This window comes from Ammospiza caudacuta, chromosome 29 (assembly GCF_027887145.1).
Source record: "Ammospiza caudacuta isolate bAmmCau1 chromosome 29, bAmmCau1.pri, whole genome shotgun sequence".
Taxonomy (NCBI): domain Eukaryota; kingdom Metazoa; phylum Chordata; class Aves; order Passeriformes; family Passerellidae; genus Ammospiza; species Ammospiza caudacuta.
The window spans coordinates 5,413,018-5,428,654 of NC_080621.1; the positions used below are offsets into that span (position 1 = coordinate 5,413,018).

A 15,637-nucleotide genomic window follows, 5' to 3' on the forward strand; every position below is an offset into this window, starting at 1 on the left:
TGAACAGCTAGGATTAACCAATCATGTATTAGCTAGAGACACGTGGACAGTAGAGATTTATAATAAAATATAGTCTTTTTAGGGATAATAAATTTGCTTCACTGGATCATATTGGTTATGGTGTGATGTCCCTGAACTTCCGCACCCCACATTTCTGGTGGAGAACATGGGCAGGCCCAATGTCGTAGCACCAGAGGGACTCGAGGTTGGCAATTTGGCTGCTGTGCAGAGGATCAGAGCCAACCCTCGAGGAGCGGAGAAGCCGGTCGAAAGTATCCTCGCTGCCCCGGTGAGAGGAAAGGGTTACTGGAGCTCCAATCGTAGATGACTTGAATCTCACCCTGATCAAGGCGAGCGGCCAGGGAGGAGATGGGGTCTGAACATGAAAGGGAAAGTGTTCAGAAACTCCTCCAACATGTCCTCTCTAAGAGAGAACAAAAGTATGATGCTTCCAATTTGAAGAGACTATTACACTGGGTTTGGGACTATAATCTCATAGCAGGAGCACAGGTTGCTTTAGAGATTTTGACATGGCAAGTTGTGGGGCGGAAGTTGTGGGATAGCATTGCATCTGGCAGGAGTGAGGCAAAAGAGGCATCTAAATATGCTACTTTGTAGAAAACTGTCATAGAGGTGTTGCAAGCCTTAAAAGCAGAGAGAAAAGTGCTGCTGCGGCTTGCACAGCCCTTGCCTCTGAGTCGGAACAGCCTCAGGCATTTCCAGTAACTTCAGTTCAGCAACTGTTTCCTACCACCTTAGATATTCCCTCATGCAGCCCACAACCCCTCAGCTCAGAATCGAGCATGACACCAACTGCTCCTCCAGCTCAGAGCGGCAATGAGGAAGCTGCTGCCTCTTAAGGGGGGTTAGGCTGCAGAACAGAGGACAGTTGTACTCAGAGTGAACAAACTGTTGATAACAGTAATTTAGGAACTAAACATGCTGAAAGTGAAAAGGATAAGGAAGGATATGTTATGAGTAATGCTTCTATCGAAGAGGATTTAAAATCTTTAGTGGACACTTTGCAAAAATTGGTAATTCAACAAAAAGATTCAGTTGTCCCCAAAAGAGACTATTCTTTCGAGAAAATGGACTTGCCAATGATAGTAGGTTCAGACAGACTACCAGGAAAGCAGTTACCACCCTCTCATTTTGTCTCTGAGCCAGTATTCAAGCTGGTTAAATGAAATCCTCCCTCCATGCTGTAAAGAATGTGGAATTAGAGTTGGAATGTGACCTTGAAATAGAAGCAGCTCAGAAATGAAAGTGGAAGGGAGTTATTACAGAAGCTATTGTAGAAAGGACTTTTCTCTCAAATGATGTAGAAGGTTTTCCTGTAGTAACTAATGCTGCAAGTTGAGTTGGAGAACCTTTCAATTGGAAGATTTTAGGAAAGTTGAGAGTTGCAATTTCACAATTTGGTTTAAAATCCCAACCTGCACAGCCACTTCTGCAGTATATTTTTCCATCTAACACTAATTCCAGCTGATGTGCATACCCTAATAAGACTTATAATGCCACCCCCTCAGCAGGTGATGTGTCATAAAAGCTGGGAGAAAAAGTGTACTCAAGAAGCAGCAAGACCTAGAGTGCAGGGTGATCCTCTGTATGGTTTAACAGCACAACAGTTACTTGGCAAAGGGCCCTGGGCTACTGCCACTGCCCAGGCTAGGAGCATTGATCAAGTCTTAGAGATGAGCCAACAACTAGCATATAATGCTATCCTTGCACTTCCAGATGGGTTACACACTAAGTCTTTTACACAGATTTGCCAAGGAATGAATGAGGACTTTGATAAATTTGTAGACAAATTGCATGAAGCTATCTATGATCATCCTGATTTGGATTCAGACACAAAGGTACAATTGTTTAATATGCTTGCTTTTGACAATGCTAATGCTAAAACTCGTCAGATTTTGGGAACATTAAAGAAGGGAGCTGATGTTACAGAAATGCCAGAACTTATGGCTAGAACTACAGAGAGAGAAAAACCAGCCTATGTAGCTGCTGCAGTACAGGATGCAGTAAAACCACTGATTTCTAAACAGCAAAAGAGAGCCAAAGGAAAGAACATTAAATGCTTTGAGTGTGGTAAAATTGGACATGTTGGGAGTTGTGTCACTCTGCAACTATGAAAAAATTTTGTTCTATCTGCAAAAAAGATAACCACAATACTAAATAATGTTGGTTCCAGGGAAACAAACTTAGGAGCGCATAATCTCTGTGGGTAAAGAAACAAGTACAGAGAGCTGTCTGGATAGCTCAGCCTCCCATGGAGGAGGAGGAGGACTTTGCTCACTCAGATAATCAACTTCTAGAAGCGCCAGAGTGGACATGGAAACCGCAGTAGATGTTACCATCACCGACTCTGCTGTGCACCTGATAGATACTAATGTAAAAGGACCCTTGGGGGATGGGCTGAGTGCTTTTCTGTTAGGGAGATCATCTACCAGTAAAAAGGGATTGGATGTAATTCCAGACTATCAAGGGGTTGTTAAAATTATGGTTAGAACATTTTTCCTTCCTGTATCTATTCCCAAAGGTTCATTAATTGCTCAGCTTGTTTCTTCTAAGTCTTGTGTCCCCTGTACACGCTACAAGGAAGGGGGAACAGGAAGCTTTGGTTCCACAGATAAACCAGAAGTATAGTGGGCCATGGACATCACAAGAGGTAAACCAGACAAACAGGTAACCCTGACACATCCTAATGGTGATTCCATTACTAAGAAACTCATAATTGATACTGAAGCAGTTGTAACCATCATTTCAAACACAATATGGCCAAAACATTAGGCATTGGTCAATCCTGCTTTAGGCATTGTGGGTATTGGAGGGACTCAGGCAACTCAGATGAGCAGGGAAGTAATTACTTTTACTTTCCCAGATGGAGTGAATGTATCTACAAGGCCTTATGTCATGCAAACTCCTGGTACTTTACTAGGTTTGCTTGGTTAGGGATCTCTTAGGCCAGTTAAAAGCTGCCATTGTTCCACAGCCTTTTTAGCAGCGGCCACTGGAAGGCAGCCAATCCTCAAAATCAGCTAGACCACTGATACATCTGTGTGGATTGATCAGTGGCCTCTGTCAAAGGAAAAGCTGCCCATAATCCAACAATTAGTGCAAGAAGAGCTTGAGGAAGGGCACATAAAGCCATCCACTAGCCCTTGGAACACTCCAATTTTTGCCATCCCAAAAAAGAGTGGGAAATGGAGGTTGCTCCATGACTTACACGCTGTTAATGCAGTAATGCTAAGGATGGGTGCCTTGCAATCTGGTCTTCCATCTCCTACTATGATACCTGAGTCATAGAATCTATTGATCATTGATCTCAAAGACTGTTTTTTCACCATTCCCTTGAATCCAGATGACACGAGTAATTTTGCATTTTCTGTTCCATCTATCAAGAAGGCAGAACCCTACAAAAGGTATGAATGGATTTCTTTGCCCCAAGGCATGCGAAACTCCCCTATGGTGTGCCAAATTTATGTTGCTTGGGCATTAGAACCTGTTTGGCAGCAATTCCCTGAGTATATCATCTATCACTGCATGGATGATATATTAGTGGCTGGAAAACAATTAGACTCTGTAACTGTTCTAAAAACCATGAGAGTTTTGCTAGAGGAAAGGGGTTTAAAAATTGCTCCTGATAAAGTGCAATATTCTGCTCCTTGGAAATATCTTGGGTGGCCAATTGATCAGTCTGTAGTGAAGCCACAGAAACTCACCATTACTACTGAAATTAAAACTGTACATGGTGTCCAGAAGTGAGTGGGAGATATTCAATGGATTGGACCTATTTGTGGGATAACTAATGAAGAACTTGGACCGTTAATAGAGTTACTAGGCACTTTTTCTCAGACAGATGAACGCCAGAGCCTGGATAAGAGACAACAGCAGGCCTTGGATCACATTGCCAGAAAGGTTGCTACATCGTATGCATATCCTCTGATCCAGCATGTTCCAGTTCAGCTGATGATCATCAATCAGAGCAAGGAGGGTGACAATTATGCCAAGCATCCTTTTGCCTTGATTTGTCAATGGATTAAAACTCGGGCTAATCCTTTAGTTATTTTGGAATGGGTATTTTTACCTGTAAAACAATCTAGAGCTATTACCACTCGACTGGAACTTTTTGCTCATTTGATGATGAAGGGCAGAGGGAGAATATTGGAAATCTGGGGACATGAACCATATTCAATGGCTAACTGGTATCTTGAATGGGGAATTAGACATTCTGTTTCGTTAGAGATAGCTTGGGCTGGATATGACAGTAAAGTTCACAATACTTATCCACGGCACTGGGTGTTATCTTTAGTGGAGCATCAGCGTCTGGAGGACAGACCCTGGAGATCTGATTGTCCGGTGTCTGGGCAGACAGTATTTACAGATGCAGGTAAAAGGTCCAAAAGGGCTGCCTGCACTTGGCAGCAAGACAAAGTGTGGAAAAGCATGTCATTTTTTGGAGAGGTAAGAGATATGTTGCAGACAATAGAATTGAAAGCTGTGATTTGGGCTTTTGAAAATTGGAATAATGAGGCCATTAACATTGTTTCTGATTCACTTTATGTAGTTGGCTGTGTCCAACGCCTTGAAAGAGCAGTACTTAAGGAGGTGACTAATAAGCATTTGTATTCCCTTTTAAGCTGACTGCTTAAAAACCTAAATCAATGACAGCAGGAATACTTTATTACTCATGTTTGTAGTCATCAAGCTCTCCCTGGTCTGTCTGAAGGTAGCGCTCCAGCTGATGGGTTAGTAGTCACTGTCTGGCCCATGCCAAACTCTGATAAATTTCAGCAAGCCAAAACTTCCCATGCATTTCTTCATCAATCTGCAAAAATATTAGGTAAACAATTTGCTATTCCCCTTACTGATGCTTCTAGTATTGTGCCATCCTGTCCTGACCTGTCAATGAGATGGCACTGGTTTAGGCACTGGTGTTAACCCTAGGGGTACTCAACCCTTGCAATTATGGCAAATGGATGTAACTCATGTAGCAGAATTTGGTCAGAAAAAATCTGTATATGTTTCCATTGATACCTATGCTTGTGTTTTATGGGCTACTCCCTTAACAGGTGAGACATCATGTTGAGAAAATTTGTACAATTGCTTTGCCATATTAGGTATCCCCTTAGCAATTAAGACTGACAATAGTCCTGCTTCCTGTTCCTTAAGATTCAAACATTTCTGTAATTTATGGGGTATTTGACGTGACATCGGTATTCCTCACAATCCTACTGGACAGGCAATTATTGAGCATGCCCATCAGATGTTCAAGGGCATGCTGCAAAAACAAAAAGGGGGAACTTCAGGGTTATCCTCTGAAGAAAAAATAGCTAAAGCTATTTTTGTACTTAATTACCTTAGAACAACAGGAGATAGGGAAGATCCACCTATTCTTGTGCATCATGCCCTCACACATAATCCAAGGGAGGAATTGCCTGACGGTATTCAGGTCATGTTCAAAAATCCAGAAACAGGGGTGTGGAAAGGACCAGCTACAGTCAAATTACAAGGAAGAGGTTCTATGTGCTTACTTACAGATAAAGGCATTCGCTGGATTCCAGCCAAGTGGGTGAAACCATTGTTATCAACCAATGTTGTGCCCAGAGGTGGAGAATCAGCGAAAGCACCAATTCCAGATGACCTTGAATCCGATTCTTCAACAGCTGACCATTGAACAATGGTTGGAATACCTACCAAGTTTGCTGGACTATGCTGAGGAAGTACGAGCAACTCCAGATAAGCTTAATACACACGAGTTAGATATAGACAGACTTCTTTTACCTTCACTTCCATCACAAGTTGTAAGTCAGATAGAAAATGCTTGATATCTGCATGGTTGTACATGTAAGCCATGGCTTAAGGTTCATTGTATAAAGTGTAACTTAAAAACTTGGCGACAAATTTGTCAAGAGCATAATTTAGCAGTGGTCCGAGGGGAAAAGCAAAAATTTAGGCCTATTAACCTAATATGCAATAACAGCTTTCACATACTTAATACTAGTACCCCGAGAGTACCATTAGCTAAAGTTTTAGGGCGTACCTCAGGAGGATATCAGAGTTTTCTCCAAGATGTATCTTTGATAGAAGTATATAAGCAAAGATTGTTACTGTGGTTGCAGTTTAACTTTGCTTTAATTGCTATAGTAAACCAAATTGTACTAGAAAGCAAGATAATAGCTACTGAATGTGGAGTAGGAATAGCAATACCACAAATCCATCACTTGAGAGATTTGGAGTGAGAAGAAGCTAAAGCAATTTGGGCAAAGCGCATGCCTGATGGACGACAAGGGCAACAGTGGCACCAGTCTGGCAAATATTAATGTTGTTTAGTGGAGTGATTAAGGAAATGCAGGGAGTATACAATATAGAGCAGCAAGCTAACATGTGAGTTACATAGGCTAACAGAACAAGGCAAGAATCTTTCTGCTTATCACTAGCTACACCTTCAGAACCATTTGGCACCTGTTGAATTGGGATGCCCTTAGACTCAATGGAAGAATTCGGACATTGGACCAGAGCTCAAATTTATGGCAACTTAAGTAAGGCCTGGTCAAATTGGTGTACTAATAAAAATGGGGTGATCACAGAAAATTGGTGTGAAAAACAAAAAATCCTTAGAAATCCTTTAAGAACTCAAGCATTTACAATCGCTCAAGGTTTAAATACTACAAGTCAGGAAGCACAGGACCTGGATATTTTGGGATCAGTGCCAGGAAATTATTGTTTGTTCTTTGAGCACCATGAGGGTAAAGAGCTGATTAGGGAGAAATCAGGAAAACCCAGAGATGATAGCACTTGGATATCTCCAGTTTCTTCCTGGTATTACAATACCACGGCATACTGTGCCAATTGGACATGGTCTGTATCCCTAAAACAAAAATCTGCAAGGATGTCACCTCCTGGAGTTTTTCTCATTTGTGGAGATAAAGCTTAGCCTGCAATTCCTCAGAAAGCATGAGGAGGACCGTGCTCTTTTGGGAAATTGACACAGTTTGCCCCTAGCATTCAAGAGATGCTTGACACCAGGCACAAATTCCAACGTCCAAAACGTAGTGTGCATCTATTAGGCTCAGACTGTAAGGATAATGTAGAATTGTAGAATATGCCTTTGGTTATACTGGCATCACTTTTTACACCAGGAGTAGCTTCATCACAGGCCCTTATACAATTCAAACGATTGGCTTGTTGGCCAGACAAACAAATTAACATTACATCTGCAATACTGAAAGAGCTTACCCACTGATGTAGGTAGCATACGCCACACTGTGTTACAGGATGAGGCTGCTATAGATTTTTTGTTGCTAGCACAAGGAGATGGGTGTGAAGATTTTGAAGGGATGTGTTGCATGAATCTCTCTGACCACTCTGAATCTGTTGACAAGAAACTGTCATTGCTTAAGGAGAATATGAAAAAGCTGACAGTTGTTGAGAATTCTTTTGATGAGTGACTAAAATCCTGGGGAATAACAGGCTGGCTCAAGGACTTGGTACTCTTTGGTATTATGTTACTTTGTATTCTTTTTTCAATTCTGCTTATAGTGCCTTTCTTACTACTCTGTGTGCAAAAAGTAATTGACCGTGTTTTTAAATCAGTCTGGCTTGTGGCAAAAAAAAAAAAAAAAAACAAAAAACAGGGAACTGTTGAGAGTTTTTTGTAGATTGATGAGTTTTGGCAAGACAATGGCCATATTCAGCCGATGCACAATCCAGCCTGCTTGTAATCGTGGATAATGAACACGTTCACAAACAATGAATAATGGACATATTCAGAAATGGGGTCAGTATATCCTTGAAAGAGATACAAGAAGAAGAATCATCAGCACTCAGCAAGTTTGCCAGCAAGCCTGGGAAAGTAAGAAAAATGTGAGTCATGGGTGGGCCAGACGACCACAGCAAGATGTGTGAAAAATTAGATGATCCAATCAGCATTTTAATTTAGACGCATGAACAGCTAGGATTAACCAATCATGTATTAGCTAGAGACACGTGGACAGTAGAGATTTATTATAAATGGAGTCTTTTTAGGGATAATAAATTTGGCTTCACTGCATCATGTTGGTCATGGTGTGATGTCCCTAAACCTCTACACCCCGCAATGGAAGGCAATTAGATCGGTTCTATGATGTAATTTTATGGAGTCCAGTGGGGAACCTTCTCCCTGCCTTCCTCCTGGTTTATCTCCAGTTGCTCTGTCCTGCTCCCCGTGCTGTGAGTGTTCGGTGGTGGGGGGGGAAATTGGCAGGACACAAAGACCACTCACCCCTGAAGTGACTGCCAGAACTCGGGCTGGCTCTTAGAGCTCCAGTGCCATGCCAGGAGAGGGGAACTGCCTCGGTATGGGGATTTACCAGAGGCAGAACCTTTATAGCCACTTGCTCTAAGGTGCCAGACACAAGCCACGACAGGGAGCAGGCAGAAGAGAAAGGAGGAGGCTCTCCATCTTGAGGTTCCACAAGGAACAGTTTATTCCAGATGAAGGGAGCAGGACAAAGAGCGCCTAGCTCCATTGCGCAAGGGGTTTTGTACAGATACAAGTCAGGGGGAGATACAAACAACTAACCAATACGAAATCCTCAGGGGATGAGTGAGGGGATTACACGGAGTGCCCCAGGCCAGCTGGGGGAGGAGGGTGGAGAGGATGGGTCACATGGGCCAGTGGGGCCTCCAGGAGTAGGGGAATTCCAAAGGGGTGTTGCAGGACGGGGATTGGCCTGAGGTTTAAGTGGCAGGTAGGTTCAGGAATCAAGGGCTGGATTTGACAGGCAGGAAAAGAGCTGGAACAAGGGGTGGGGAATGGCATGAGGGACAGCTTTGAGGGAGGATAAAACCCAGGGGTAAACCAACTTGGGGAGAACATGGAGGTACAACAGAACAAACCACTTAACAAGGAATCAATAAAATAAATTCAATCTGTAACAACCCCAATGTTCATGTGGCAACAGAGAGCTTTTATTTCCCAAGCCCTTGCTTATATAGGGCATTTGAAAAATCCCATCTGGATGCTTCCATAGTTCAGAACTCTACTCCCCTTCAGGTCCTGGCCAAGGAAACGCCTGCAGCCTTGGGAGAGATGTGACTGGGCAAGGCCCCTGTCAGTCAAACCAGGGGACGGTTGGTTTGTCTATCACAAACCAGCTAAAATACGGTAACACTGTGCCATCATTCATCCCTGTGCTATATCTCCTTTCTGTATCCCTTTGTCCTGCTCCCTGTACCATAATTCCGCCCTGTAACTAGAACTTTCTTTCCCCCAATTGTCTGTATGCCATCATCACTTGCGAGTTGCTCCTGCTTTCACAGAATCACAAAATCAGTTTGGTTGGAAGGGGCCAGCGGATCATCTGGTTCAACCTTCCTGCTCAGGCAGGATCATCGGGGGCACATGGCACAGGATTGTGTCCAGACCTACAGTTCCCTGTAGATCCACATGAGGTTCAGTGTACACAAACCACGTGATGGAAGTTCCTACTGAGGTGCCATCACCATATACCAACTCATTGGCAGTGATGTCATGGAAAGGAGAACAAAGAGTCGATAATTTGGTTACTAAACTCTTACAATATGAAGAAAGTATCTTTTTCACCCTATGGGCTTGCATCTTGTCTGTGGTAAAGACCTCCAGCAACTGAAAAAAGTGCCCTATGCTCCACTAGCACAGACTGGACTCTATAGGGGGCAGGTGCCCCCTGCTCAAGAGAGAGGGGCACACCACAAGGTAACCTGTGGTTTTACTTGCCTGGCCATGGTGAAGACATATGGAAGTTGGAGGGAAAACCCACCTCTGCCTTGGCAGCACAGGTATGTGAGTTGAGAAGAAAAATTAACCACCACAGAAAACTCTTCAAGGAAAAATGTCACTCAGTTTCCACTGGGCAAGTCTTCAGGTGGAATTGAAGGGCTGATGTTACTTCTGACCCTCTGGAAGGGACCTCCAAGTCATATTTACAAGGAGCAAGCAACAAGTACCATGATCAGAGCTAGAGGGGCCCTGGCTCCAGCCAGGTGTGGAAAAAGGACAGTGGAGTCAGTTGGACTGTGTGGATCCATGGCCTGGCACAGCAGAGCCACAGGAGCACAAGGCTTTAGCTGACATGGGTGCACAATGCACCCTGATTCCATCATGCAGGGGCAGAATCCACCTCTGTTTCTGGGATGACAGGGGGATCCCAACAGGGACTATATTGGAAGCTGAAGAGCTCCTGACTGAGCATGAGTGGCAGAAAAACGCCATTGTTGCTGGCCTAGAGGCTGCATGTATCCTTGGCACAAATCACCTCAGGAGAGGTATTTCAAGGATCCAAAAGGACACCACTGAGCTTTGGGAAAGCTGCTGTGGAAACAGAAGAAATTAAGACAGCTGAATCCCTTGCTTGGTCTTTCAGAGGACCCTTCTGCTGTGGGACTGCTGAGGCAGTTGAAGAACAACAGGTGCTGATGGCCAGCACAACGGTGTCCCATTGGCAACATGGCACCAACTGGGACTTCAGCACCCATGGCACGGACAGGAAAACCAGGGCATTGGGAACAGCCAGGGCTTGGGAAAAGCAGGTACTGCCTGACTCATCTGATCTCCTGCTGCGCCCAGGTGACCCCAGTGGGTGTTGGACATGTGTGGGTGTGTCTGCCTGCAGCTCAGCAAAGCCTTTGGCACTGCCTCCATCTCCCTGCCTCTCCTGGAGCACCTGCAGCTCGCAGCTGGGACAGGTGCCTCTCGCTGGGAATGCCTGGCTGGTGGCCAGGCCAAGGAGGAGTGGGAATGGGGCCACAGCTAGCTGGGGCTGGGCACTGCTGGGTTCCCCAGGGCTCAGTGTTGGGGCTGGTCCTATTCAACATCTGGCCTGGGTGGACAACTAGGGGCAACTGGGAGGCTTGATGGGGTCAAATAAGGAGTGTGGCTGCCCGCTGGGAAAACTGGGGGTTAGCTGGGAGGTCTGTGAGGCAATTCCCTCAAGAGACCCCAAAGTCCACCTGGGCCACCATGGGTTCACTAACGCCCCAATCTACTTCTCCAAATGGATTTCATGGACAGTTGTAATCCTTGACTGACCCCTACTGGGTACTGGGAATCACAGGGAGCTACTGGGACCATGCTGGGAGACAACTGAAGAAACACTGGGAGCAAAGGGAAGATGCTGGAACCATGTTTGGGGTACTGGGACCATAACTGGGGCAACTAGGATCATACACGAGGGGACAACTGGAACCACACTGGGTTCATACTGGGAGTGTCTGGAACCACACTGGGGGCAACTGGTATCATACTGGGAGTGATTGGGATCATGGTGGGATCATTCTAGTAGTGACAGGAATTGATTGGGACCGTTGGGGATGTGGCAGGGATCATAGTGACAGTCGTTGTGATCATACTGGACTCACACTGGGAGTGACTGGAAAGCACTAAAATCATACTGCAGGGGACTGGAATCATACTGGAATCACTCTGGGCGTAAATGGAACCATGCAGAGAGCAACGGGAACCACATGAGAGTGACTGGGATCACACCAGGACGATTACAGAGCCCGTACTGGCACCGCACGGGGACGGTAACTGAGACTACCCCGGCAGCACCGAGGCGCGGGGTGCCTGGGGGTGGGGCCATGCAGAGTTATGCTAATGAGCCCTCGGCGGGCGGAGTCCGGAGCGGCACCGGGCGGTCGCGCGCCCCGATAGGCGCGCGGAGGGAAGTGACGTCACGAGCGGCGCGGCGGGAGATTTGAACGGCGCGGTGGATGGCGGCAGCGTGTCGAGACCCCGCACAGCTGAGCTCACCCTGACTCTCCCTTCCCCAGCCGCTGGGTCCCCTTCTGAACTCGCCCTGACCCTGCGGTGGACTCGGCCACACCATGCCCCGCCCCAAACCCACCCCCCGACGGCGCGGGCGTTCCCCAGCCCCCCCATCGCCCCCGCCGCTGGCACGCAGTGAGTGAGGGGCGGGGGACTCCCCTTATGGACCTCCTACATCGAGCCCCCTTTCAGGCCCCCCTCTAGAGCATTCCTATGGACTCCCTCTGTTGTTTTCCTCCGCCCCTAGTCTGCACCCTATATACCCCTATATACTTCCATCACCTACAGTCACCCCACACTCCCTCTCCCCTATAGCCTCTCTACCCCCATACTCCCTGTCCCTATAACTCCCCTATATCAGACATCACTTTAGCTCTCTATAGATCCTTTATACCCACAATGTCCCCCCAGACCTTACAGATCCCTTATAACCCCCACAGCCTCACCCTGTCCCCAGGCCCCTATAGCCCCCATAGATCCCCTATAGCCCCCTGTGTTCTGACAGAGGCTATAGATCTATACCCCCCATGTTCCTTCAGAGCTCCCCATCTGTGTCCCCCAGGCTAAATAGATCCCCTAAAGCCCCCACAGACCCCTATCTGATGCCCCCACAGGGTGCCGCCCAGGTCAGCGGGCATTGCAGGAGATCCGCAAGTACCAGAGCAGCACCCGCCTGCTGCTGCGCCCTGGCCCCTTTGCCCGCCTGGTGAGAACCCCCCACATCCCTAAAATCCCCAGACATCCTGATTTCCCCCCCCAGAACCTCCCCAGCACCCCACATGGAGTCCCAAACTCCCCTGGGACCACACAGATCATCTCAGATACGCACAAAATCTACTGTGGGACCCCCAAACCCCTCCAGGACCCCCCCCATTTTCACCCCAGAACCTCCAGCATTGTCTGGGATCTTCCAAACCACTCTGGATCCCCTCTCCTGGGATCCCCAAATCTGTCCCTGGATACCCCAGATCAACCCTCTTGACCCTGCAACTTCCCCCAGAGCCTTCAAATCCACCCTGGGACCCTTCAGCTCCCCATTGGACTCTCCCAAATACCCACTGCAACCCTTCAAGCAATCCCTAGGGCCCCTTAAAATCCAACCCCAAATCCACCCTGGGACGCCTGAAATCCAACCTGGAACCCTCCAACCTCCCCGTGGACCCCATCCCAAAAACCCACTGCAATTTTCCAACCCCCTACAGACCCACCAAGTTACCCCTTAGAACCCCAGATCACCCCCTGGGACTCTTCAAGACCATCCCTTTTCCCCAGACCTCCCCCTCAACCCTGTTCCAGCCCTCCCCATGTCCTTGTCCTCCCCATCCTCGTGACATAGTGGGCCTGTCCTCCCCCAACATCCTTGCATATCCTCCAATGTCATTCTGTGGTTCCAGACATCCTTGTGTCCTGCCACCTTCAGAGGCTGCATGCATTGAGAGTTCCCTGTGCCCCTCCTGCTGTGCTGGCACTGTCCCCCTGTCCTATTGGGGTGTCCCCATGTTCCCATGGCTGAGGGTGTTCCCAAGATGTTCCCAGAGTGGTGCTTCGCCCCTTCCTCCCACCTGGGAGATCCCAGGGTGTCCCCATAATGGTGTTCCCATGTCCTCACTCCCCAGTGTATTCCCAGGTGTTCCTGTCCCCAGTGTTCCTCTCCCTGGGGTGTCCCCAAAGTGTCTCCAGGGTGACAACAAGGATGTCCCCAGGTCCCTGGGATGTCCCCAGGGCAGTGTCTCCATGTCTCCAGGGTATCGCCATGGTGGTGTCCCCAGCCCGGGATGTCCCCAATGCCCCCATATCCCCTCCATGTTGTCCCGATGTCCCCACACTCCCTGTGACCCTGCTGCCCCCATGTGCCCCCCTTGCTGTGCCCTCTCTGCCGCAGGTGCGGGAGCTTTGCCTGCTCTTCACCCGTGGGGTCGATTACCACTGGCAGAGCATGGCCCTGCTGGCGCTGCAGGAGGTGCGGCTCGCGGGGCCCAGGCATGGTGGAGGGAGGTCACAGAGGGGCTGGAGGGGTCCTATGGGTCCTGCAGGGGTATCCAGGGACTTAGGGGCGTGGGGAAGGGGCTGAGGGGGATCTCATGGGTACTGAGAAGGTTTCCATGGGGGTTGGGGGTCTGTGGGTGCTGCAGGGGGGGCCTGTGGGTGCTGGGGGTGTCTCTGGGAGCTGAGGAGGTTCAGGAAGGTCTCTTTGGATGCTTGGATAAGGCTGAGAGGTTTGCTGGGTGAATGTGATGGGAGCTGAGGAGGAGTCTAGGAGGGTCTCCATAGGCTGGGGGGAGGGTCTATGGGTTCTGGGACAGGGTTCCATGGATGTTGAGAGGGTCTCTGGGTGCTGGGTGGGGGGGGGTCCCTTACTCCCAGGGTCTGTCAGGGATTGAGGATGGGTCACTGGGTATTGATCCCCCCCCTAAGACATTTACAGGCACAAGGTGCTTTGGTCACCCATGGGTGGGTTTGGAGGGACCCTGCCCCCCCGGGTGTGTGTTTGGGGGGGGGTGACTCTGGGGGAAGGTGTGGGGGTTGGAGCATGCTGGGGAGCTTTGGGGACCCTCCCTCAGGTTTTGGTTCACAGGCAGCAGAGGCCTTCATGGCGAGGCTGTTGGAAGAAGCATACCTGTGCTCGCTGCACACCTGCCGAGTCACCCTGTTCCTCAAGGATCTGCAGCTGGCCTGGCGCCTGCAGGGACCCGAGCTGGGGGGCATCTGAATGAGGACCCTCTGAGGGGTCTCTCCTGATAATCTCACACCCATAATCTTACTGGGACCTCCTATGGGACCATCATGCTAAGACCCTCCCCCCCCACCATGGGGTCCCCCAAGGCCCCCCACGTGGACCCACCCCATAGACTCCCCCACCTCAGGATCCCCAACAACCCCTTCAGGGACCCATCCTGGGTGAAGGTCCCCTTCCTTAGTCCAGCACCTCTCAGATTACTGAGGACCCCTACCCACGATCCCCCTGGAACCCTACCTTTGGGTAGGTTTTGGGTTCTGAGGCTCGGGGGGAGTCTCCAAGGCATGAGGAAGGGGGGGTTGGAGTCCCACGGCAAGGTTGGGGTTGGGCGGGTCCGTTCTGGGGTCCCTCCCGTGCCCTCAGGCGCGGGCACAGGCGCTGCCGGTGCAGCGCCCCCGCAGGTCCCGCCCCTCCCCGCTCAGCAGCGCCCCGAGCGGCACCAGCGGGAACAGCAGCCGGGGACGGCCCAGAACCCCATAGCCCCGCCCCCCAAGTGTGGCCCTCCCCAAGCCCCGCCCCATAGCGGGGACCCCATTGAAGCCCCACCCCCAGAGCTCCGCCCATGGACGGGAGACCTCCAGAGCCCCCCCTGCGGGGGTACTAAGCCCCGCCCAGCAGAGGCAACCCTACCACGTTCAAGCCACCTCTAAGCACCGCCCCCAAAGCCCTGACCTCCGCTCAAAAAGCGAATCCCTTAAGCGCCACCCCCTAGCCGACCCCCCCCCCCCCACCTCTATACGTGGAAGCCCTTAGGCCCCAAGACCTTCCTGGCCCCCATCCCAAGTGCCCTTACCTAGAATACTCAGAGCCCCTCTCCCTGTGGCTTCTCCTCCCCTCCCGAGTTCCCCCCTGCGGTGCCTCAACTCCAAATCCCCTCCAAGCTCCCCAGCATCAGCACCTAGGGGTCACAAACATTTATTGGGGTACAGCAGAACTGGGAGGGTCTCCACTTGGGTGGAGGTCCTGGGTAGGTTTCCCTGGGACTGGCATGCTGGTGATGGGGTGTCGACGGAAGGAGACCCAGACATCAATTTGATCATCACAGGCCCAGTATCCTAATTGTTTTGCTAAATTCATGGCTTTATTGGCAGATCCTCCTGGCAAGATAG

The 15,637-nt window shown here is 49.2% G+C and overlaps 1 protein-coding gene across 1 annotated transcript; it reads left to right on the forward strand.

Moving 5' to 3' along the window:
• The first annotated feature begins 11,850 nt into the window (after positions 1–11,850).
• On the forward strand, positions 11,851–14,501 carry LOC131569111 (histone H3-like centromeric protein A). Its single transcript, XM_058821334.1, has 4 exons — positions 11,851–11,926; positions 12,406–12,497; positions 13,674–13,751; positions 14,367–14,501. The coding sequence occupies exons 1-4, from the start codon at positions 11,851–11,853 to the stop codon at positions 14,499–14,501; spliced, it is 381 nt and encodes a 126-aa protein (XP_058677317.1).
• The last annotated feature ends 1,136 nt before the right edge of the window (positions 14,502–15,637 follow it).

Excerpts from the sequence above, each read along its gene's own strand:
- LOC131569111 (XM_058821334.1), top strand. The coding sequence starts at position 11,851 with ATGCCCCGCCCCAAACCCACCCCCCGACGGCGCGGGCGTTCCCCAGCC. Across the intron at positions 11,927-12,405 it reads GCCCCCGCCGCTGGCACGCA|GGTGCCGCCCAGGTCAGCGG; the intron begins GTGAGTGAGGGG and ends ATGCCCCCACAG. Across the intron at positions 13,752-14,366 it reads CCCTGCTGGCGCTGCAGGAG|GCAGCAGAGGCCTTCATGGC; the intron begins GTGCGGCTCGCG and ends TTTGGTTCACAG.